This window comes from Melopsittacus undulatus, chromosome Z, assembly GCF_012275295.1.
Source record: "Melopsittacus undulatus isolate bMelUnd1 chromosome Z, bMelUnd1.mat.Z, whole genome shotgun sequence".
In the NCBI taxonomy this organism is placed as follows: domain Eukaryota; kingdom Metazoa; phylum Chordata; class Aves; order Psittaciformes; family Psittaculidae; genus Melopsittacus; species Melopsittacus undulatus.
In genome coordinates this window covers 53,038,161-53,060,978 of record NC_047557.1, presented here as the reverse complement: position 1 = coordinate 53,060,978, position 22,818 = coordinate 53,038,161, and the positions used below count along the sequence as shown (strand labels likewise).

At 42.0% G+C, this 22,818-nt stretch overlaps 1 protein-coding gene across 5 annotated transcripts in view; it reads right to left on the bottom strand.

Annotated features, from left to right (window-relative positions):
- Positions 1 to 751: 751 nt before the first annotated feature.
- Positions 752 to 22,818, bottom strand: part of PIGG (phosphatidylinositol glycan anchor biosynthesis class G (EMM blood group)) — an 86,773-nt gene continuing 64,706 nt past the window's right edge. For 3 of the 5 annotated variants that reach the window (XM_031054192.2, XM_031054194.2, XM_005154870.3), the window contains one exon: positions 752 to 2,374. In XM_031054192.2, the coding sequence (XP_030910052.2) occupies positions 2,149 to 2,374 (226 nt within the window). In that variant the 3' untranslated portion in view covers positions 752 to 2,148. Of the gene's footprint in view, positions 2,739 to 22,818 lie in introns of all 5 variants that reach the window. The other 2 variants (XR_004081349.2, XM_031054193.2) reach the window with 2 other exon arrangements.

The following is a 22,818-nucleotide window of genomic DNA, read 5'->3' as shown; positions in this document are numbered from 1 at the left end:
CTGATGGTTTGGGACACACCAAACATGAAAAGGGAAATTGGGATGAGGAGGGAAGGGGAACAGCTAACTAGTGAGATTAGAATTTGCATTCAGGCATTTGCTTTTTCTGTACATTCAGATCAATTGCCAAAATTTGGGGCTGATTTAAAATAAAACTGTTTTTACGTAACTCCCCAGTTCAAGTCTCTTTGCCTCTGGCAAGAACCAGCTCACTGCTTCACTGCCTCAGTCTTGCACTGCCATATCCCAAAAGCTGGTAAGTTAAAATAGTATTTGTCTGTACCCAAAGAGAAAGGCAAAAAAGGAGTAAAAATGGCAATTCTGAAGTTGAGAGCACCGTGCTTTCTTGAGGTATCACCCATGTGTAACAGAGATGCCGTCTGTTCCTCCTTTCCTTTCTGTTCTTGAAGACCTAAGTAAGAGTTTCTCCAAGCAAAGATTTAATCTGGACATATTTCAACTTCAGAGAAGAAAGGGGACACTATGATTATTTAATTAAGTAACATGAAGAAATGCAACCTTAATACACACACAATAGTTCAGATTTCACTATTTGATAAAATGTCCAAGAGATAAACTAGAAGGAAACAATATCAGAAAGAAGGAATAAAAGATCTTGCGGATATCAACTCACACTACTTTAGGATTCTGTACCCCAGAGCAACTTCTCCTCCACCCTTTCCCTCTGAGCTGAATCTCTTGTAAAGATATTTTGTATGAATATTAACGTTTAAAATATTCTATAATTTGCAATAAGAAAACATTTTATTAAAAGTATTTAATTTTCAAACTCACAACTGGTTACAGTGAATGACATTAAGATCCAGCAGTCTATTCTCTAGGCAAACAGCAGTATGTGGCCAGAGTACTGAAAATTCTGCTGGTTTACAGTTGAAAAAAGTTTCATTTTTAGAGATTAACATGGCTCATCATTAATATATATAAACTAAAGGCCTACTTTTTGAGATCTGCACTACTTGAAACATGAGATGAAAAGTGTATCGGTGATCCCAACAAATGCACTGCTGGCTACGTAGGGTTTAAAAGCTTTTTATTTTCAGATTTATAACAAAAGTTAAACTTCCCTGCATGCCTTTCTTGTGCTGCACCTCTAATACATTTAGATTAAATCCTATTGTCTGCTAACATGGACAAAAATATGAGGAAAAAAGAAAAACCCACATGAAGAATACTGACAGGATAGTCATCAATGTTTATCCCCTTGACAGAAACAAAAAAAAACAACATTGTTAGGAATTAATTATAGCACATTCAAATGAGGTGGCCAGACAGGTGATGCAAACACACCTTTTATTCTGCTGGTAACTTAGCCACTAAATTATTTTGTGTTCATGGGTCGTAACTCTCTACCCTAGCATGGAAAACATGGTCAAATGTCCAGCACAGCTGCCATGAACCTGGTTAAACATTAGACATTAATAAAAAGAAACAACATTTTAGCAGTGGATAGACTCCATAGAAGAATCATTGTTTTGTTAGCCCATTAGTCCTTCCTATCCAGTAACTGAAGTCACTGGATAGACAGAACGAAATGCACTGCAGACAATAGTTGTGCTCATCTTACAAAGAAAATACAGCCTTTAAATAAAAATGCTACATATGCAAAACAAATAAAAAAAAATTTACCGGGAATATTTGTACAGTAATTTAATAACAATTTCAATGCACATGCTAGAAACAAAACAAAAATCCCCAAGGCTAATGAATGCAAGGTCTTGTGAACAGCACCAAGAAATCCTCTTGGATATTTTTAAGATTCTGTCACCTAAGAAGGTAAAAAAAGATTATGTGAAAAAGATTTTTTCAGTGTCTGTGGTCTTTACTCAGATTAAGATGTACATTTTTAAATTTGAATCACATAATATTGCCATTCTGTGATTTGGAAAGTGCTATAATGACAGCTATCGAACAAAAGTTATCCACGAAAAAACAGTTTATTTAACTTAGACATTTTTAAAGCAAACTCAAGTTTTAAAACAGCACAGGCCCTTCAAATCCTGACTTCGACTAAATTAAACAAGGTTAATCTTCAAATTCTGCACAACAATTTAAAGCCATTATTATCCTTCTTGCATCCCAGTGTTGCACTGGACATTGCAATGCAGATCTGCATACCACACACTTATTTCAATCTTGCACTTTGTGAGAATGGTTGTGATCCATGGCTGTGAAGAATAGGCAGATCGTAGCTGTGATGAACACATGCACTCCCTCATAAAGTAGTTTTGGGGAGAAGACGCTCCATATGAACAGGTGGTAACGCAGACCTGTCACCAGAACTATGTACACAGCAACTGGAAGGGAACGCACTAGAGCATAGCAGAAACAGCCGTGACCCACTGCTGCTGAATTCCTGGTAACAGAAACAGAGGAGTTTGTTCTCAGGCAAACTTAGCAAAGACTTAATAGTTTTTCTACTTTAGCATTATTTCCCAACAAAAAAACACTCACAGATCTCCATTTTGTGTCAGGATACAGATTATTGATGCAACAATGCAACTAATAAAGTTTGTCCTTATCATCTCTATATATCCTAGAACATGTAAGTACGTTAAGTGTAAGCATAGTAACTGCCTCTGCATTAAAGGCACATAGTAGTTCACCTCACACTTAGAAGGTTCTGTGCTTTAATATACTTTGTTTTAATTGCTAAAGTCTCCATTAAGCAGTTTCAAGATAGCTTCATCTCGTTGGCCTTCCAGTGCTTTTCATAGTATCTGCATGGTAAGAGGCAGAGAAGAAAGATTTCAGTACTCTTCACAAAGCTGCTTAACCTGTACAATGGATAGTCAGATGGAGTCTGCTCCCCTTGTACAGGGCATAAAACTCCTTAGAGTACACTGCTGCCCACAGCCAGTAACATTGTACAGAGCAATATAAAAACTGCTATTACCATACTTTGCAAAGCTAGCTAATGTAACATTCTCCAGAGAACACCATATTCTTAGGCTTGCATGAGTGATGCATTCCTGTCACAGCAGATTAGCTCAGCTGGGTCCACTGTATTGCTAGAAATGTCCGTCCCATATGTAACCTACATGGTCCAAACCTGACACACTAAGGTATTTGGTGACAGGAGTCAGATGGAAATGAAATGAAAGGGTTTTCTGCACTTTGATTGTTGTTCCCTCCCAAAGTGCCAACTCACAGCAATGATGCTGGGTTGGCACATGTCCCTTCTCCCCAAACCACATCTGCAGAGAGTAATTTGCACCAAATTCAGATGCTTACCTGTTCAGACAGAAGGAAAGAATAAAGCTATTTAATTGACATAATATGCAGAACATTTTTCTCTCCCCATCAATATATTTTACATCATCAGTCCCAAAAGAACATAACAGCTGAAAGCAGAAATGATTTACACTGACATTCTGATCTGAAAATCTGTTCTGCTCCTCCCAGATTTTAATTATGATCTTGTTCAAAGTAATAAAAATTTAAGATGATTAGCACTTCTGTGAGATGTGAATTAGTCATGACTAAGTAAGCCACAGAATGCAGTATTTTACATAGTAAAACTATTAAACTTATTATTTATAAATCAAAATAATTGGGATACAGTTCTTTTTTCTATCAAAGTCAAGAGCAAAATTCCCATAGCTTTCAGTGGAAAGAAAAACAGGTCATGAAAGCAGAGCTAAAAAATCAGTTAAAACAGTGAGTGTGAATGATTGCAAAACATATATTCATTTCATAGAAAACTATTTCCCTAGCTGCTTAGCCAAGGAAACTGTGGCTTGGGAGTGAACTAGGTTGCTCCCTGCTTCTGCATAACTATTTTAGTCTTCAGTGAGCTTGTGTAAATAACCAGCTTTATGTTTAATAACTGATTTTGTTGACAAGGATCAAACAAACTGCAGTTCACTCATTCTTAGCTGTTTTCATGCTGTATGAGTAAAACGGTATTTGTAGTAGCTGGATGATATAACTGAATAAACAGAGGAAATGGGTTCTGAGTCAGATAGGCAAACAGGTGATTTTAAAACCATTTTCTGGAGTAAAAACATGCATTTTATTGACCAGCTAGATGAAGACTATCTGTGGTAGGGGCTGTCACATTTATTAAGCTCAGGATGGGATTTTCAAGGGAATCCTAAAAGAAGGAAGTGAGAGTACCCATGAACTTATACACCCAGGTCTTTCAAGAGCCCTGCATTTTAAATATAAATTTCAGTTCATATCTTTTTCCTTAGTTTGTGCTCACCTAGCAACATATTCAGTGCCCTATTGTGAGAAAGCTCCTAGTCTTAAATCAGAGGTGTTAAAATTAAAAAAAAAAAGTATTTTTTAAATTACTAAGAAATTAAATTGGAAGATTATTATATTGGAATATCACTGGAAGATAATAATGAAAGACGGTTTTGAACAGAACTTCTGTGCACTCATTTCTTTGGCTCAAAAATTAGATAGATATGGTATTTTAGCTACTAGCATTTTAAAATAGTGACAGTACAGAGTAATCTTTACTAGCAACATTTAAATTCTGCATTTTCCCATTATGATTTCTAGCAAAGAATCCCCAAGTCAGTAAGTAAATGGTACAATTCTTTCTATATTCTGCTACAGTAAAGATAATGAACGATTTTCTGCTTATATAATACCTTTACTTCCAAAAGGTCTCAGAACTCTCTTCATCTCTCAACAAAACATAGACACCTACCTGCAGAAGGAAATCTTGGACAGTTCCACTGTAAAACGCAGCAGTGCAATTCAGAGAAGTCAACAAAAGTATACTGTATTCAGAAAGTTGAATTGTTAATGGGGTTCAATAGCAGAATAATCGCATTTATTTTGGAGTTGGCATAGGACTTCACGTGTGTGTTGCTGCAGCAACAGCATCAGAATGACTGAGCCCAAGCAGTTTGACCTACTCAGCTGTTCTAATGCTAAGGCACAGCCCCATGCCTTCTGCCAGGTACCCATTTGCTGAATAGCAAAGAATAATGACTTTATGTACTCCTACTCATTCTACACACACAGAGTGGCCACAAGGTACAGGGCGTAGGGTACAGGGCACAGGGATCAGGCTGCTGCGGCTAACATGACCCAGGCAATCCAGGTAGTTCAGCTGGCTGTTGAGTATTCCATTGAAGTCACTAGGAGAGCAAAGAAAGCTAGCTGTAGCATGCCACTTGTACCCTACCATTTATGAGCTGGAGCACCCGGTAATGAATTACCTTGCAACCTCTCAGTGCTGTTTCAGTGAAAACAACAGAAGATTACAAGGCACATCTAAAGCATAAACCTGTAACTACTCCATACAGAGCTGTCTCTGCAGCAGTCAATGCCTTTTGTTGTTCAAAGAAGAACATAGAGGGATGTAAACTGTATGCACTATCACCATGTTCTGATAGAACCAGCCTCTGCATAATGCGGGAGTTGAAAAAAAAGCAAGTACCTAACCTCTGATACTGAGCTCACTTAACTAGTTAGCTTCTTTGGACTTGAATGAGAAATCCAAATCTGTTAAAGATGACAAAGCATATCCAAACTTTAGATGAAATTGATGCTGAAGATTGCTAGATCCAGAAAAGACAATGCCTTACAAGAGTTCTGAAGCAAAGAACACTAAAGATCCACATCATTAAACATGCTATATTTAGACTGCAAATAGTCTAGAGCACATACTGGCTTTCAACAAAAATCCTCTCTTTTAATTGAATATTTAATACACAGAAAAATATGGCCAAGAAAGTGTGCTATTAATAGATTTTTCTGCTGCTTTGCATCTCCTAGATCTAACTGCCAATGGTTTGTCAACAACTTTTTCACCTCTCTGTCTCTAAGGTGCCATTAAAATGGATAATACAAGGTTTATAAGATGAAAAAACTATGATGCCAAAAGCGTGAAAGAAAAACCACTCTTTTTTGTAAAAGCATGTCTCCCAGTTACGTAGAATACTTGGCAGATCGTGGCACAAGTTTTGTAATTTAAAAATAAAGCAAAAAACCTCTGCAGGCAGCCCTACAAATGCTTCCAACAAGGAATTTTAAAATACACTATTTTACATTGTTCCAACATTTGTTCTAATCCACCATATTAAATAAACATTTTAGAAATATGCAAGCAGAGAAGTGAAGAATACCCTAGGATTGTAATTTTTCTGGGACTGGGGGAGGGAGGGCCAAGTCTGTAGGGTTTCAGTATGAAATATGCTGAATCCTTTCAGTAAATGTTATCCTCCAGCATTTCTACCCTTCCAGCTTGTCTTTTCTAGCTGAGTATCACTGCCTAGATTACCTCTTACAGGGATATTGAATTTGCATATTTGAAGGCAATTTGACTAGATTAACATTTTTTACTGTATTAATGGCATTTTTCATTCTAAGGTTTCTGCGACTTCAGTTTGTAAAATCTTCCTGTTTAGTGACCTATAAAAATAGTTGGCACTTTGTTAATCTGCCCTGATTTATATATTAATAACAGGTTGCAGTCAGCAACAAACCCAGTAACACTCCAACTGTGTCTGTGACATCCTAGAGTACCTGCTATCTAAAAGAAATTCTCTTGATCTAAACAAATACCAATTAGCTTAGCAGCAAGAGCAAACTTGCTACGTCTCTCCCACATCCCATATTCTCACCTAGTATAATCCTTGCAGTGCTGTTTTAGATCGTAGCATACAATCCTGCATTGTCATGGAGAAATACTTTTTAGCAATTGTTAGCAGATTCAAGGGAACCAAGAGTCCTCTGAAAATTTACATAATCAACTCTGTTACAGGCTGTCAATCAGAACAACATTAATTCTATAGAGTCATGATCTCTGATACCAAACCATATCAATGGACAGATGTCAAACAGAGTAGGTGGTACCCACCTAAAAAAGTCACTGAGTATATTCTACAGCTTGGGGATGACCACTGATTTTCCAATGCATCCTCACTCCCAGTAATACAGGTGGAGAACCTACAACTAACTACTTGAGAAAGTTAAATGTCCATGGCAGTAAATTACAGTGCACTGTACGATGTATGGACTGTAATGTAGAGTTCAGCAAGTTCTCATAAAGATTTAACTGTAAAAGGCTATTAACACGTGAATCTTTAATACTCTTCATTTCAGCATCAAGAGCAGGAAAAATAAGATTATATCAACAGTTTTGCCTGTTTTCACTGCTGACATAATCAGTTGTGCCAGGAGTTTTCTGTCAGGAAAAGAAGTAGCTACAGTCACCCAGCAGAGCTAACTGTTTTTGCTGGCATGTACTACCAGCTAACCTGCTTAGAACAGAGCTCTATCTAAAATACAGAGCACGTATCAACTAAATTTCAGACTTCTTTTTCCAGTCTTCAGTCAGGCTTGGCCCCTGGAAACAGTTCAGGTGGAACTCCCTACACTGGATACCTAACAAAGATTTACATTAGATTGCAAGTAGGAATACAGTTATGCTGACATTGGGCCAGAAGGTCTGAAAAGCCACCATTTAACTGGGTACCTTCAGTAATGGCTCCTAGAAATCTTGGCAACCTAACTGGAAAGATGTTCACTACATCCAATTCACCCCTTGCATGTACTCATTTCCCCAGATCCTGTGGCAATCAACTTACAAAGGACTAGAAATTTTCTGCTTTTCAGCTTTTACTTGATCAGTCCTCACCTTCCCTTACAGAAAAGAGAAAACACTTCACAAGCTAAATTATCCATGTTTGTTCTAGGATTGCAGGCAAAGAGATAGCACTCTGGGCAATGTGGCCACATAATATATAGATTTCTTCACCACAGAGTTTTACTCCTTTTCAGCAGATACCTTTGACATTTTACATGCCTGTAATGAAGAAAATTCTTCTACATTACAGGCATTTTCTTCGTTATAGGCATCTTCTTCATTCATCGTGGCCATGCTGGTATATAAGTAGTGACTGTTCCTGCCTGTTACCACTGCTTCAGACTTTCTCATAAGGCTCTGCTCAGTTTAATACTTAACACATGTTACTCTACTCAGCTCCAAGAAAACTAAGGAAATTAAGTTAGTCTATTCCTGTTGTAACTGGCCCAGACTTTAAAGCAACAAGATAAAAACCAAATCATTACAATTCCTAACAAGCAAAACACAAATCCTAAGTATTTCAAAGCCCAACATTAGTCCATTTTCTGTAAAGCATTATTCTAAAATCAAGCTGGCACTTCTAAAGACTTCAGGTAGAAAAAAATCCTGAAGCATTTTACATCAGCATAATACATGCAGGGAATAAAAGGGAAACTTATAGCTTGATTTTCTGGTAAGGTGCATCTACAGGCTTTCCTGCCCACTGTGTAAACAAACAGCTCTTTTTCATCAACTTAGATGAAGATGTAAAGAAAAATAATATATGACAATTTTTCTGGACAGGAAGGCTCTGAAGAGACTTAAACAACTACCATGTTATTTAATTGAATTCAAACTTAACACTTTAGAATATACCAGCCTAACGGGACATATGAACAGTGTCACAAGGCATTCCTAGGGTGGGTTCCCCAGGGATTGATACTGACCCCAAGCTGTTCAGCATTTTTGTAGGTGATCTAGGTGATAGCATTGAAAGCACGCTCACCAAATTCGTTGATGACACTAAATTGGGTGATGAGGTGGGCGTATCAGAAGAGAAAGCCATCTTACAGAGAGACCTGGACAGGCTGGAAGAGTGGGCTAGCAAGAACCGTATGAAATTTAACAAAGACAAGTGCAAGGTCCTGCACCTGGGATAGAATAACCAAAGAGCCCAGTACAGGATCTGTATGGTGAGGAAACAGTCTTGCTGGAAGGGACATGGGGATGCTAATGGACAACAAGCTGAACAGAATCAGCAGAGTACTGCTGCATCAGCAAAGGTAAATCAGATCCTGGGCTGCATCCACAAGGGCATCACTAGCATAGAGAGAGAGATGTGATCATCCCACTCAGTGCTTGACAGGTCACACCTTGAATACTGTGTTCAGTTCTAGTCCCCACAATTCAAAAAAGATGCAGACAGACTAGAGAGGGTCCAAAAGATGGCTAGAGATGATCAAAGGGCTGGAGAGCCTGCCCTACACTGTAGGACTTAGGTCTCTTCTTGGAGAAGGCTCAGGAAGATCTTATTATAGTATTCCAGTAGTTAAGGGGTGGCTACGGAGAGGATGAAGGTGCTCTCTTCACCAGGTACACCACATGGAGAAGACAAGAGGCCATGGGTACAAGGGAGAGATTTCACTTCAGTACAAGGCAGACATTTTTTTATATGAGAAGAATCAATCACTGAAATAATCTCCCCAAGAACATGATAGAGTATCCATCACTGGAGGTTTTCAAGATGCAGCTGGATGGGGTGGTAGATGATCTCACCATGGCTTCCTTTCTCACAAACAGTTGGACCAGATGATCTGGTGAGGTCCCTTCCAGTGTGTGCTATTCTATAGTTTAGTGGAGCAATGCTCACTCTTCTGCACTGAAGGCAGAATTCTCTCTTTCTTTCTCTCTTGTATTTTTCCATTACAGTAACTATTTTTAAACATGTGACTGAACTAGAATAACAGCTCTCTCCTCAAATTACTCCTGCCACCCCAATACCATACACATTTGAAAAGAATCTGTGCACTTCAAGAAAAGGTGTGAGAAAAGAAGATAGAAAAATCCTGGATAAATGCAGAAGGACAGCATCCCGTATCTCATGTACAGTCCTATCCACAGCTAACAGAACCAAGCAGTCAATTTTTTTGGACACAGAATAGAGAAGAAAAGAAAACAAATAGTAAAAGAGAAAAACCTGCCAGTTAGAACAGTAGGACAAGACCATTAACAGCAAAAAATACAGGTTACATCTAGAAACATTTCTACAATAATTATATATAAATAAAAGTCTGAAAGTATGGTCCTTGCTTTCCAGAATTGCCCATGAATGGCTCTACTGCTGCTTGAGCAGTAATACAAGCCACTGGCAACCCAGCTTCATCATGCAGCCCTTACTAACTGTAGAGAATTGTCATGGGTTCAGCAGTAGCTCATGCTCTGCCAGGGAGGGAGAGATAGGGCGCCTGGTCTGGGCTAGTCGGGGAGGTATTCCATACCACAGCACGTCCTGCTTGGGGAGGGGACTGGAAGCTGGCCGGAAGGGAAGGGGTTAACACTCCGGGCTGGGCTCGGAGAGGGAACTGTAAACTGGCCAGGAGAGGAGGGGTGAGCTCTCTCTTCCGGGCTGGGCTCCTGGCGGTGGGTGGTATCGTATTCTCTCTCCCTGTTTATTTCCTCTAACATTGATTTGTTGGTGGTAGCAGTGGTGATTTGTATTATACCTTAATTGCTGGACTGATTTTACCTCAATCCGTGGGAGTTGTATTCCTCCGGCTCTCCTTCCCATCCCTCCAGGAGTGGGAAGTTGGGGGGGGGGGGTGAGGGAACTGTGCAGATTTAGTTTAAACCACGACAAAAATAAAGTTCGTACTATACTTCAGTCTGAAGATTGCAGTTACAGAATTAAGAGGAAGGAATATCCAAAGTAATTAAGAGAAAGGGGAGAGCATTCCTTTAGTGCACTGTGTATACTTCATGCAGTGTATCAGAGTATTGCCCCCAGCTTTTCTCACAGAATCTTCTGGTGCAATGTGCAGTGGATTCATCTTCAGAGACTCATTATTCCTAGTGGTGCAATGAGATGACTTCTGAGATTATGCAAGGATACTCTTACTGAGCCCAAGTGTCATATATACTTTTTATGTGGACAAGTTTATATGAGTGTTGGACTTAGAAATAACTTGCATGAAGCTGAATAATTAAAAACAATATTCAGTGTTAGCATAAAGACTGTAGAGCCCCACACACTTTCTCTTGGAAACCAAATGGTTCTCTACAAAGGATGAGACAATCCTAATACTATTAAGCACAAAAGGAACAGTAAACAAAAATTGTTTCACCTTGGCAAGAAATGGAGTTCAAGACCAATTTGATTTTTGAGGAAGATACCTTTATCTACCAGCTGCTGACCCTCTTCCTCACTGGACTCTAGCTGAGAAAAATGCAGAAAAATCAACATAAGACTTTTTATGCCATAGCTCTGGTGATTCTGTAATACTAATCTTGTCTGACACAGAAAATATAAACAGATAGAACACAACTTTCAGAGGTTGTGACCAACTTAAACTATTCTGTGATTCCATGAAGCATGAATGAGAGGAAAGGGAAAAGGAAAGGGGAGAGGGAGAAGAGCAAAAGGGAAAGTAGTGAAAGGGAAAGGCAGGAAAAAGGGAAAGAGTGGGATAGGGCATAGAAGCAAAGGAAATAAAAGTAACAGAGTGAAAGAGGCAGAAGAGCAAGAATGAAAGGGAGTGAGTGTCAAAAGGAACAATCAAGATTGAAAGACAGGGATAGGAAAAGGTACCTAGAAGGGGGAAATGTGAGCAAGAGTGGAAGAGAAGCAGAGGAAAGCACAGAAAAGATGGGGAAAGCAATCAAGACAGGAAGGAAAAGAGAGATAGAAAGGGAATGAGAGAGAAGTGTGGCAAAATGCAGGAAAGACAGATATTGAAAGGGAAAGGGAAAAATAGACTAAGCAAGTGGGAAGGTGAAAATGGATATGAAAGAAAATCAGTAGGAAAGATGAGAGATGAGATGCATGGGGGATCAGAGACAAAGAGAGAAAGTGAACACAGAGGAAAGAGTGAGAGATAAAGGAAGTAAGAGGAAATGAGAAGCAGATAGGAGATATTCTGCAAGCCAGGGCAATCAGGAGGGAAAGTGAGACGGAGTGAGAGGAGGACACTGGGCAAGAGATGAGCTGAGACAGAGGGAAAAAACAAAAGCAACAGATGAAAGTAAAAGGGACCAAACAAGAGGGAAAGAGAGGCAGAGTGACAGAGGACAAGATGGCATAATAGAGTGACAGAGAAGAAATAAGGGAAGAGTGAAAGAGATCAAAGAAGAGAGGAAAAGGAAGAGAAATAAAGCAGGAGAGCCAGATGAAAAGAGTGAAAGACTGAGAGGGAAAGAGTGGGCAAGAGAGAAATTACAATAACAGAAAGCACATAAAAGTGGGAAAGTGTGCATGAGTGTGGAAAGCCATGCACAGGAGTGGGAAGGCTGTATGCAAGAGAGAGAACGATCACACGAAGAGCGAAAGACCATGAGAACAAGAGGAAAAGCATGTGAGAGAAAAGGTACATAGAAGAGGGCAGCATGTGCATAAGGGAAAGCATGCAAGGGTGGGGAAGCATAACAGAGAAAGGGAAAGCATGTGAGATTGAAAGCAACAGAGAATGATTGCGTGCCCATGAGAGAATGAAAGAACGCTCAAGATAAAGGGAAAAAGGGGAAAGCAACAGGGAAGGGGGGAGCATATCTGTATATGGGAGAGGGAGAACACATGACAGAGGTAAAGGCCATGAGAGAGAGCAATGCAGCACATGATAGTGAGAAGAAGCAAGCTTGCACACTAGGAGAAAGTGAACAGAATATGCAAGAGAGGACACACTGGAAAATACATGAACACACATGCAAGGAAGTGGCAGAAAAACCACACATGCGAGTGGCAGAAAGAAACAGAGAACATCTGTCACTGAGAGGCAGAGGGAAACCATAAGATGGGGGGAGGGAGAGAGAGGGGGGAAAGAGCAGCAGCAAGCATGAGAGAGTGCCAGACAGGGAAGAGGGTGGGGAGGGAGGGTGGCAGAGATTGCAGGCAAGACAGGAAAGCAAAGCAGGCAAAATAGAGAAAGCATGTGGGGAGTGAGGAGGGAGGGGAGACAGAAAGCACATCAGTGAGAAAGGAAAAGCACAAGAGGCAAAGAAAGACACAAGACAGTGAGAAGGAAAAAGCACGCAAAAAAGGGAAGGAGCATGTGAGGGAGAGAGAGATGAGAAATGCCTCCAAAAAGTAAAAGCATGCAAAAAAAGTAAACAACACACAAGAAACAATAAGCAAAGGAAGACATGAATGGGTGAAGTAAAGAAAGCATGCAATGCATAGGGAAACCATCAGAGAGGGGCAGCATGAGCAGAGAAGAGACATCGCATCATAAGCGGGAAGGAGAGGCAAAGCACACGGAAGAGGTACAGCTCCACACCAAGAAAGATGGAAGAGCAAGGCAGCAACAAGCAAAGAGCAACAGTGTGAAAAGTGCACAAGAAAGAAAATGTGTGTGAGAAGGAAAACAAAAGAGAAACACACACACAAAAAAAAAAAGCACACAAGATTAGGAAAGCATGCAAGATAAAAAGTGTGGGAGAAGGAAAGGTGCAAGCACAAGAGTGGAAAAGCAGGAGAAAGCAGGAAAGTCTGAAAGATTGAGATGAGGGGAAAGCAAGAGAGAAGGAATGAGATTGTGAGAGTAAAAAGAGTGAAACTGCAATGGAGAGAGAAAAGTATATGAGACAGGAAAATCACACACAAGAGAGGAAAAGCACACAGTAAGAAAAAAGTGTGAGAGCAAGAAAGCATGAAGAAGCATGAGAACATGAATGACTGAAAGAGCAAGCACACAAGAGAGGAGAAAGACCTGAAAGAGCAGAAGTGCATTGATGGGGGCATACAGGAGAGAAATCATAAGTAAGAAGGAAAGCACAAGTCAGAGAATTAGCATGTGTGTGCAGGGAAGAGGAAACGTTGCCACATACAACAAAAGGAAAGCATATGCAAGGCAGAGGTAAAGCATGTGAGAGAGCCTTAAGAATAGCAAAGCACTTCTGAGATGGAAGTACACAGAATGAGCAGAAAAGTGTGTGCGTGAAACAAAGCGTGAGTGACAAAGAGAGACGGAAGGTGTGCTCATGACAGGAAAAGGCCACATGCTAGACAGAGAGGAAAGCATGCCAGAGAGGAATGGGGACTGTGCAAGAGAGAGAGGGAAAGCATGAAAGAGAGGTGAAGAATAAAAGTGGGGTGGAGGAAAACTAAGAGAGAAAACATACCATTACATATCATCACAATGTTCTCAGTTCCTCATGCTGTCCAATCAGTAACTAGGCTGGGGGTGTACAAGAATCTGGGAATAGACACAGGTGGGATAGTTGACCCCAAGTGAGCAATGGGATATCCCATACATTGTGCTCAGCAAAAACTGCTGGGAAAAAGGAGAAAGGGGAGATGTTTGTGTCTTTGTGTCTTCCCAAATAACTGTCATGCATGCTGAGGCTCTGATTTGCAGAAAAGCTGTTAAATATTGGCCTGACAATGGTAAGCAGTGAATAAATTCCTTATTTTGTTTTGCTTGCATACAGAGCTTTGCTTTACTTACTAACCTATCTCTGTCTCAGTCCATGAGTTTTCTCACCTTTGCCCTTCTGATTCTCTCCCCCATCGCACTGGGAGGGGAACAAGCAAATGGCTGTGTCATGTTTAACTGCAGGGTTAACCCACAACACAGGGAAAGCCAACAAACAACAGATAGAAAAAGGATGAGATTGAAACATGCAAGAGAGAAAGTAAGTGAATGGGAAAGGGTGCTACAAGAGAGAGGGGAAGAGTACACAAGAAGGAAAAGCAATTTACAAGGAAGAAAGTACACAACAGATACAGAAATAGCACATACAAGAGAAGAAGAACATGCACTGGACAGGGGGAAGCATGTGAGAAAAGGAAAGAACACAAGAAGAGGCATGAGACAGTGTAACAGAGACGTAGGGAAAGAGTCCACAAGAGGTGAAACTGCACAAGAGACACAAAAAGCTCAGGCCAGCAAGGAACCACATGCAAGAGAAAGAGCATGCACAAGAGAGAAGGAAAGCCTTCACATGCAAGAAAGGAGGAAAGAGCATGACAGAAGAAGGAAAAGGGAGTCTGGGGGGGGGAGAGGGAAAGCACAAGAAGGAGAAAAAGGAAAAAAGGAGAATAAATAAAACTGAATGCAAGAGAAAAAGGCAGTGTGCAGGTGTGTTGGAGAGCAAATGCCAGAGATCAAGGGAAAGAGTACACAAGAGGTGAAACTGCACAGAATACATAAGGAAAGCCGACTCATGAGAGAGAGGTAAAGATGGCATGAAAAACAAAGTTCATCAAAGAGGTAGACATGAGTTACAGGGAGAGCCTTAGATAGGGGAAGTATGTAAGATAGGAGGAGAAAGTGAAAGGGTTAGCAAAAGAAAGCTCAAGGCAAACAAAGCACAAGAAAAAGAGGAAAGCAGATGTTATATATGTGAAGTGCGGGGGAAAGTGCAGACACAGCAGGAAAACACACAAAGGAGAAAGTATGATGAAACAGCACTTGTGATAAATCATGTGCCAGAGAAAGTGTACATATGCCTAAGAGAAAGTGAGCAAGGGAGAAAGACAGGGAAATTGCATCCATGCGAGGGCTGGTGAAAGAGTGAGAGGAAGTGTACCAGGAAGGAGAGGAAAGCACACACAATAAGGGAACAGTGCATGTCAGAGAAGCAATGCAGGAGAGAGAGGGAAAGTAGAAATTGAGAAAGAACTGAAAAACATTAAGTTTCCAAGAGAGTGGAGCGGATGCATGGGACAGAGGTAAAGATGTCAGAGAGGGAAAGAAACTTTGCACTGTTGTGAGGAAGAGGGAGCATGCAAGAGAATGAAAGAGCAGGAGAGATACACATTCAACGAAGAAGGAAAGCATTTGAGAGGGAAAGTAACTACAGCAGGGGAACATATATTAAATAAGAGCTCTTGAGAAAGCACATAAGTGAGAAACATTCACACTAGAGACAAGGAAAGCATGAGCAAACAAAAGTGTATATGACAAAGTCAAAGAGCACATGAGTGAATGCAGGAATGTGCACGATGGAGCAGGAAACTGTGACTGGAAGAAAGTGCATGAGAGAAAGACAAATAAGCATGAAGGCAAGGGAAAGCACGCCAGAGACAGAAAGAGAAAGCAAACAGCACAGTGGGTGGGGAGGGCACGAGTGTGGATATGAGAAGGGGGGACCGAGAAAAGGAGGGAGCATGCACAAAAGAGGAGAAAGGTGCAACAGAAAGAGCAAGGAAAAGGTGCCAGAGAGGGCAAAGGCACACTAAAAAAGATTAACTATATCAGAGAGGGAATGTATGGAATAAAGAAGAGGTGTTCATTTGTGACAGAATGGAATGTGCACATGGAAGAGGGAAAGCTGGTGCACAAGTGAGAGCAAAAGCATGCAACACAGGACAAGGCAGGGAGGGAAAATGTGCCCAGGAGGGGGAAAGTGCAAACAAGAAAGGAAAAAGAAAAGCACAGCCAATAGAGCAAAGGTGCAGGAGAGTGACAAGGCAACAGCATGCAAAAGAGGGGAATACACAGCAGAGAAGGAAAGCATGTATGAAGGAAAACTTCAAAGAGGGAAAAGCAATAAAGTGTGAGGGAGAGACAGAAAATACACTGACACATGAGAAAAAAAGCATACAAAAAAAGGGAAGAAAAACTGCAGTAGACAAAAGGGAAAACACAAGCATGAGCAGGAGGATAAGTGCACGGGGGTGAGAGAAGTGCACAAGAGGAACAGAGGGAATACGTGATAGATACAGAGGAAGAAGCACATGCACAAGGAAGGAATTCGTGTGAGAAATGGAGGGAGAAGTTCAAGTTAGTGAGAGGAAAGCACATGCAATCGTGGTGAAGTGTACATAAGAGAAGCACATGCAAGACAAGAAAAGTACATGCATGTAAGAGAAGGGAAGCACGCATGCAAGAGTAGGAAAGCACACCTGTGGGAAGGAAAGCACAAGAGGAAAAGCACTGGAGAGAAGGTAGAAGAAAGGGAAATTGCATTAAAGGGACACACAAGTGAGAAGCAGTGTGAAAGCACAGAAGACAGAAAATGGTGAGAGGTTGCAGAAGTGAGAAAGTGTGAGAAGGCGTGTGTCAGAGAGCTCAAGAATGCCAAGTTGCACATTACAGCATGTTCAAGAGAAGGAAAGCATGAGATACAGAAACTGAGAAAGGATATAACAGAGTAAATATGAGTCAAAAAGCTTGTAAGGCAGAGAGAGAAAGCTTATTTAAGGGATGCAAAAAGGGTGCAAGCAAAGACCATACAGCAGAGGCAATGAGCATGCCAGAGACACAAAGTATGTGCAAGACAGCCACAATACTTGCAGGAGAAGAAAAATGTCCAAGAAAGGAAAATATGCAAAAAAAGAAACAAGAGAGACAGAGAAAAGAACAGTGATAGATGAGAGAGAAGAAGTGTAAATGTGTGGAAATTATGAGAAAGGGAGAAGGGAAAGTGAGCGTGACAGAAATGTAGTGGTGGTGAGAGGAACATAAAGAGATATAGGAGCAACAAGACAAAGAAGGGAGCAGGAAGCAAGACTGGGAGAATGAATGGGAGAGAAGGAGACAGTGAGAGGGAGAGAGAAGAAGGTACAGCAGCAGGGGAAGAATCAGGGGAGGGGGCAGGGAAAGACCAGAAGGAACAGTGGGGGATAAATGAGTGTAATAGACAGCAAGAGGAGGGAGGGACAGAAAGTGAGAGAGGGAGGGAAGGACACTGAGGAGGAAAGAGGAAAGGAAGAGAGCAGGAACAGTATTTGAGAGGAAGGAATAACAAGAACAGGAAGAGAGACACAAAGGGACAGGGAGGGGGCAACGGTGAGAAATATGGGTTGAGAGACAGAGGGCCAGCAAGAGAGGTGGAGGAGCACCTACAGAAGTGGGAGGTCCACACGGGGGGAAAAGGCATTGAGTTACTTGGAGGCAGCAAGAGAGGCAGAGGGACAGGAAGACAGGGGTAGGGGGAGGATGGGGTAAGAGGGGGGACAAGAGAAAATCTGACAGCGGGAGTGAGAGAGAGGAAGACTGAGTGCCTGGGAAAGCATGCAAAAGAGGGGAACAGCAGAAGAGCAAGCTGACTAAGACAGAGGGGATGCGCAAGAGAACGAAGATACAAGAGTGGAGGCACGCAAGAGACGCATGGAAAGCAAGAGGGGAAAAGCACGAGCAAGACTGAAAGCATGAGTAAGGGAAAAAGCATGCAAGAAAGAGGAAATGTACGAGAAAGGTAGAAAAAGATGCAAGCGGGTGTTAGCAAAAGGAAGAGAGAAAAGGGTAAACAGCAAAGGACAAGGCAAAGAAAATGCATGCAAGGGAAGCAAAGCACATGACAGAGAAGCAAACTGCATGGCAGCTAGAAGCAAGATGTGTGTGAGTGAGAATGCATGATGTGGAGATGCAGTTAGTGTGTAATAGTGAGTGGGGGGGATGAGAGGGGTAGGGTACATGACACATGGGAAAAGCACACTATGGAGAGGCACAGTGGGTAAGAGTGACAAATTGTGATGCTGAGTGAGCACGTGAGTGAGGGAGAGGAGGCAGTGACAGAGATATGGTGGGTGGGAGTTGAAGAAAGAGGAAAGGGGAACTGAGGACAAGAAAGAGGGAATGGGATGAGAGGTAGGGAAGCAAGAGAGGCATAGCAGGACAGGAAGAGAGAGGGAGGAGTGTCACTAGTAAAAGACAAAGCATGAGTGAGATGGAAGTGCAAGCAAGAAGAGAAACTATGTGAGACAGCAGACGAGAACGACAAAGAAGGTTAATAAGACACATGAGTTGAAGGGGTGAAAGATGACAACAGCAAGCAAGGAAAAGCACACATGAGATATAAAGAAAGCATGAAAGAGAGGCAAAATTCATGTGTGAGGGAAGCACATGAGGGAGAATGCATGCAAGAGGGAGGCTGTTGAGAGACAGACACACGGGTGTACCAGAAGCAGAGAAAAAGGGCATGGGATGCCTGATAGAGGGAAAGTGTGTGGGAGAGAGGGAAAGCACTCAGGAGAAAAAGCACATAAGGGAGAAGGAAAGCATGCAAGAGTGTGAGCGGATGCAAACAGGAGGGAGAAAGCACGACAGAGGTAAACCATGTATGCAAGAGGCTCAGGTAAAGTAGGTGGCAGAGAAACAGAGACAAGCCATGTGACACAGAGGCAAAGGTGAAAGATGCAAACCACCTGAGACCTGGGAGTAGGGGCGTACGTGAGGGAGAGAAGGAAAGCAATATGTGGGGAAGATATGTCTTAGAGACACAGAGGAAAGGGGAGAGAGAGAGAGAGAGAGATATGTAGTAGGGGGGGAGGAGAGGGAAGGAGGCAAAGCAACAGAAAAGCAAACCAAGGCAAGGATAGCAGGAAGCGGAGGGAGGAAAAGCACAAGTAGACATGCAAGCAAGAGGAAAAGTACAACAGAAAGAGAAAAGAGAATTGTGTGAGAGAGGCAGGAAGCGTATGGGGGGTGTGCAAGATAAAGATGTTAAAAGCAACAGCCTTTGAGAGAGGGAAGCACCTGATAAAGAATAAAAGTACAAGACAGCAAAAGCACACGAGAGACAGGGAACAAAGACAGAAGCAAAGTGGATGTAAGACAGAAAGTACTAAAAAGAGGAAGGTAAAGCATGTCTGCGAGAGAGGAATTACATGGCAGTGAGATGCAGAGCAGGAGATAGACATGTAAATAGAATGATGGAGATGTGACATGTGAGAAGGAACGTTAAGGGTGGTAAGGAAGGGACAGAATGGGAGGAAGGAGAGGGGAGGAAGGGAGATGAAAAGAGCTGGAATCAGAGAGAGGGTGGCAGGAGATAGAGTGGTAGCATAAAGTAAATAAAAGCACAACTAAGAGCCTGAGAACATGAGCAACTGGGAAATCACATCAGAGAGAGGGGAAGTATGCCAGAGCACGCAACAACATGTGACAGAGGCAAAGCAAATCCACAAGAGCAGGTAAGCATTTGAAAGAGGTGAAGCTTGTGCACAAGAGAAGCAAAGCACATGCAAGAGATAAGGCACATCAGTCAAATGAGGTGGCCAAGACAGAGGGAACGCTTAAGAGAGGGAAGAGGGGAGAGCAAGCACATCAGAGAGGGAAACCATGCCTGAGGCAATGCTGGGAAGGCAAGAGACACAAAGTAGGGGGGAGGGGGGATAGCAACAGAAAGAGAGGGATGCTGAGATATAGGGCTAGCAAGCAATAGAGAGATCACAAGTGACAGAAGTAGGGAAAGCACGAATGAGAGACTGCAAGCATGAATGAACAAGAGGAAAAGTAAATGCAAGAAACTAGAAAAACATTCCAGAGATTGAAAACCACCAAGGGAAGGGAAAACATAAAAGAAAGGGCTAGAAAGTGAGAGTGAAGAGGCAGAAGTTCAAGGAAAAGTAAAACACACAAGAGCGGCAAAGCATGTGAGAGAGGGACAAGGGACATAAGAGGATCTGTGAGAGGCAAAAAAAATGTGAGACAAAAGGAGGAAATGTGAGAGGGAAAGTGGAAGAGGAAAGTGTGTGAGAAAGAGCAGAAGCAAGGAGGGTGAAGAGAGACACCAAGGGAGGAAATTGGAAGGTGGAAAGACAGACAACATATTGAGAAAGAGATAAAAGAAGGCCACTAAGAAAGAAGGATAGTGAGAGATAGGGATAGCACAAAAGGGGAAGGAAAAGCTCAAGATGTGTTAGGGAAAGTACAAGCAGGAAAGGAAGGGATTGTGCAACACGGAGGATGTGAAGGAGGGGGAAGAGAGGGAAAAAACACAGGAAAAAAATGAAACATGCAAGACTGTGAAACCACAGAAGATAAAGAGTGCACATGACAGGGAAAGGGCACCTGTGAGACAGAAGGTCAAGAGAAAAGAAAGCAGATGACTGATAAATTATGCAAGAGAGCACAAAAATGATACAGAAGAAAGCTGTGTCAGAAAGAGAGAGAGGACAAATGAGGAGAGCAGTGAGAAGAGGTGAAAACCAAAAGGAATAGAGAGGGAAAGCAGAAGTAAATTGAGAGGGAGAAAGAAAGAAGGGGGAGAGGGAGAGAGAATAAGAGTAAATAGGAAAGTAAGTGAAAGAGGTGGACAGCAAGGGTTAGAAAGGGCTAGAGCAAGAAATGGAGGAAAAATCACAAGGTAAAGGAAGCACAAGCAACAGAAAAGCTACAGGCAGGAGAGATGAAAATTGCTCAACAGGGAGAAAGCATGCAAGATGAGAAATAAAAGAGAATGGGAAAGCAAGACACAGAAAGTAAAGGCAAAAGAGATAGGGGAATGCAAAAGGAAAGGCATGCAAGAGAGCTTAAGCACATGAGAAAAGGAAAGCATGAGAGTGTAAATGTCAGGGATAGTGGGGAGTGTGTTGTGCAATACAGAGGGATAATGAGCCACAGGCAGGAGAAAGCACAAAAGAGAGACTGAAAGAACAGATGAGGGAAAGTGCTTGCAAGGAAGGAAATGTTTCAGAGAGAGAAAAGCATGCAAGAGATGGAGAAAACAAAAGGCAGAATAGCAAAGTAAAAGAAGGAGAGGGAGAATGAGGCAGAACAAGAGAGTGGAAAAGATGGGAAAAGGGGCTGGGTAGAGGGGAGGGTATGTCCAAGAGGGAAGACAAGCAAGGGGCAGACGGCAAGAGAAGAAAAATGCATTGAAGAGAGGAAATAAACCCCTCTGAGAGGCAAATCACATGAAAGAGGCAAACTGTGTGTGAGGTGAAGCCATACAAAGGAAAGGTGTGTCAGAGAGAGGAACAGCACATGATCAAGAGCGACAGCAAAAGAAAGAGGGAGGGAAAGTACAAGCAGAGGCAGGTCAGCTATAAGGCATATGTGGAAGAGAGGAGAGAACGTGCAAGAGAGGGAAAAAGGGAGATAGAAGAAACATGCTAGAGGGTATGCAAGGGAGTGAGTGCACAAGGGAGACAAGGAAAGTCTCCCTTGGGAAAAGAAAAGCACATGCATACAACAGGAAATGTTTACCAGAGAGTGGGAAAGCATGTCCAGGAGAAAGGCAAAGCACATTCAAAAGAGCAGGAAAACATGTCAGACAAATGGCTCAGGAGAGGGAAAGCAATAGAAGGAAGAATTGAGCAAGGAAGAGTGAAATGTGAACAGCAGAGTGAGGTTACAAGCAAGAAACTACAAGCATGAGAAGGCAAGCACATACAAGAGGAAATCTGTCAAAGATGGAATATCATGTGAGACATAGGCAAAGACAGCCCAAGGGACACGGAAAGCAAGAGAAAAGGGAAATGTGAGAGTGGGACAGCAACAAATATCAAGGAACAGCGCGAGACTGAGGGAAGAAAAGCACAAGTAGAAGACAGTATAAATGGGAAAGTGCAAGCAAAAGAGGAAAACACAAAAGCAGGAACACATTAAAGAAAGAGAAAACACACACCTGAGACAAGAAAAGCACGTCCGAGAAAGTAGGGAAGTGGGGGAAGAGAAAAATACATAGGGAAAGTGAGAGCAAGAGAAAAAGAGCAGGGAGATGGGTCAGGGAAAAGTGCAGAACAGGGAAGAAACAGAAAATGGAAAAGAAACTTGCAGGAGAGTGAATGCTCACAAGAAAATGTAAGACAACCAAGAGAGATGCAAAGTCTGTCACAGGCAAAGTACATCAGAGAGAGGAATATTGTGTTTAAGATTGTGAGAAAGATGGTGGTGGGGGGCAGGAAGAGAGAAATGGGAAGTGAGATGAAACATACAAAGGGGTTGGGGGGGTGACTGAGAGAGGGGTGTGGTGGTGAGAGATTTGTGGCAGGGCAGAGTGGGATAGTGAGTGCAACAGAGGGAAACAGTGAGAGACTGAAAGACTGTGCAAGTAAGAGAGAAAAGCTGGGAGATGGAAATGTGTGAGACAGGACAGAACGTGAGATAGGGAAGCAACGGAAAATGAGAGAGCAAAGTGCCCAAACTGACACAACAGCAGCAAAGTGTGTAAGACAAAACAGCAAAGTACATATAAAGGGAGAGTGGCAAATCATGTTCACAAGAGGCAAAACTTGTATGCATGAGGTAATGCATGAGTACAAGAGACTGAGAAGTGAGGGAGAGAGGTAGAAAGCTGATATGCATGCAAGAAAGGGAGACAGGCAAAGCTCACAAGGAGAGGCAAAGTGCAAGCAAGGGAGAGGCAGAGCACATGAAAGGTAAAGC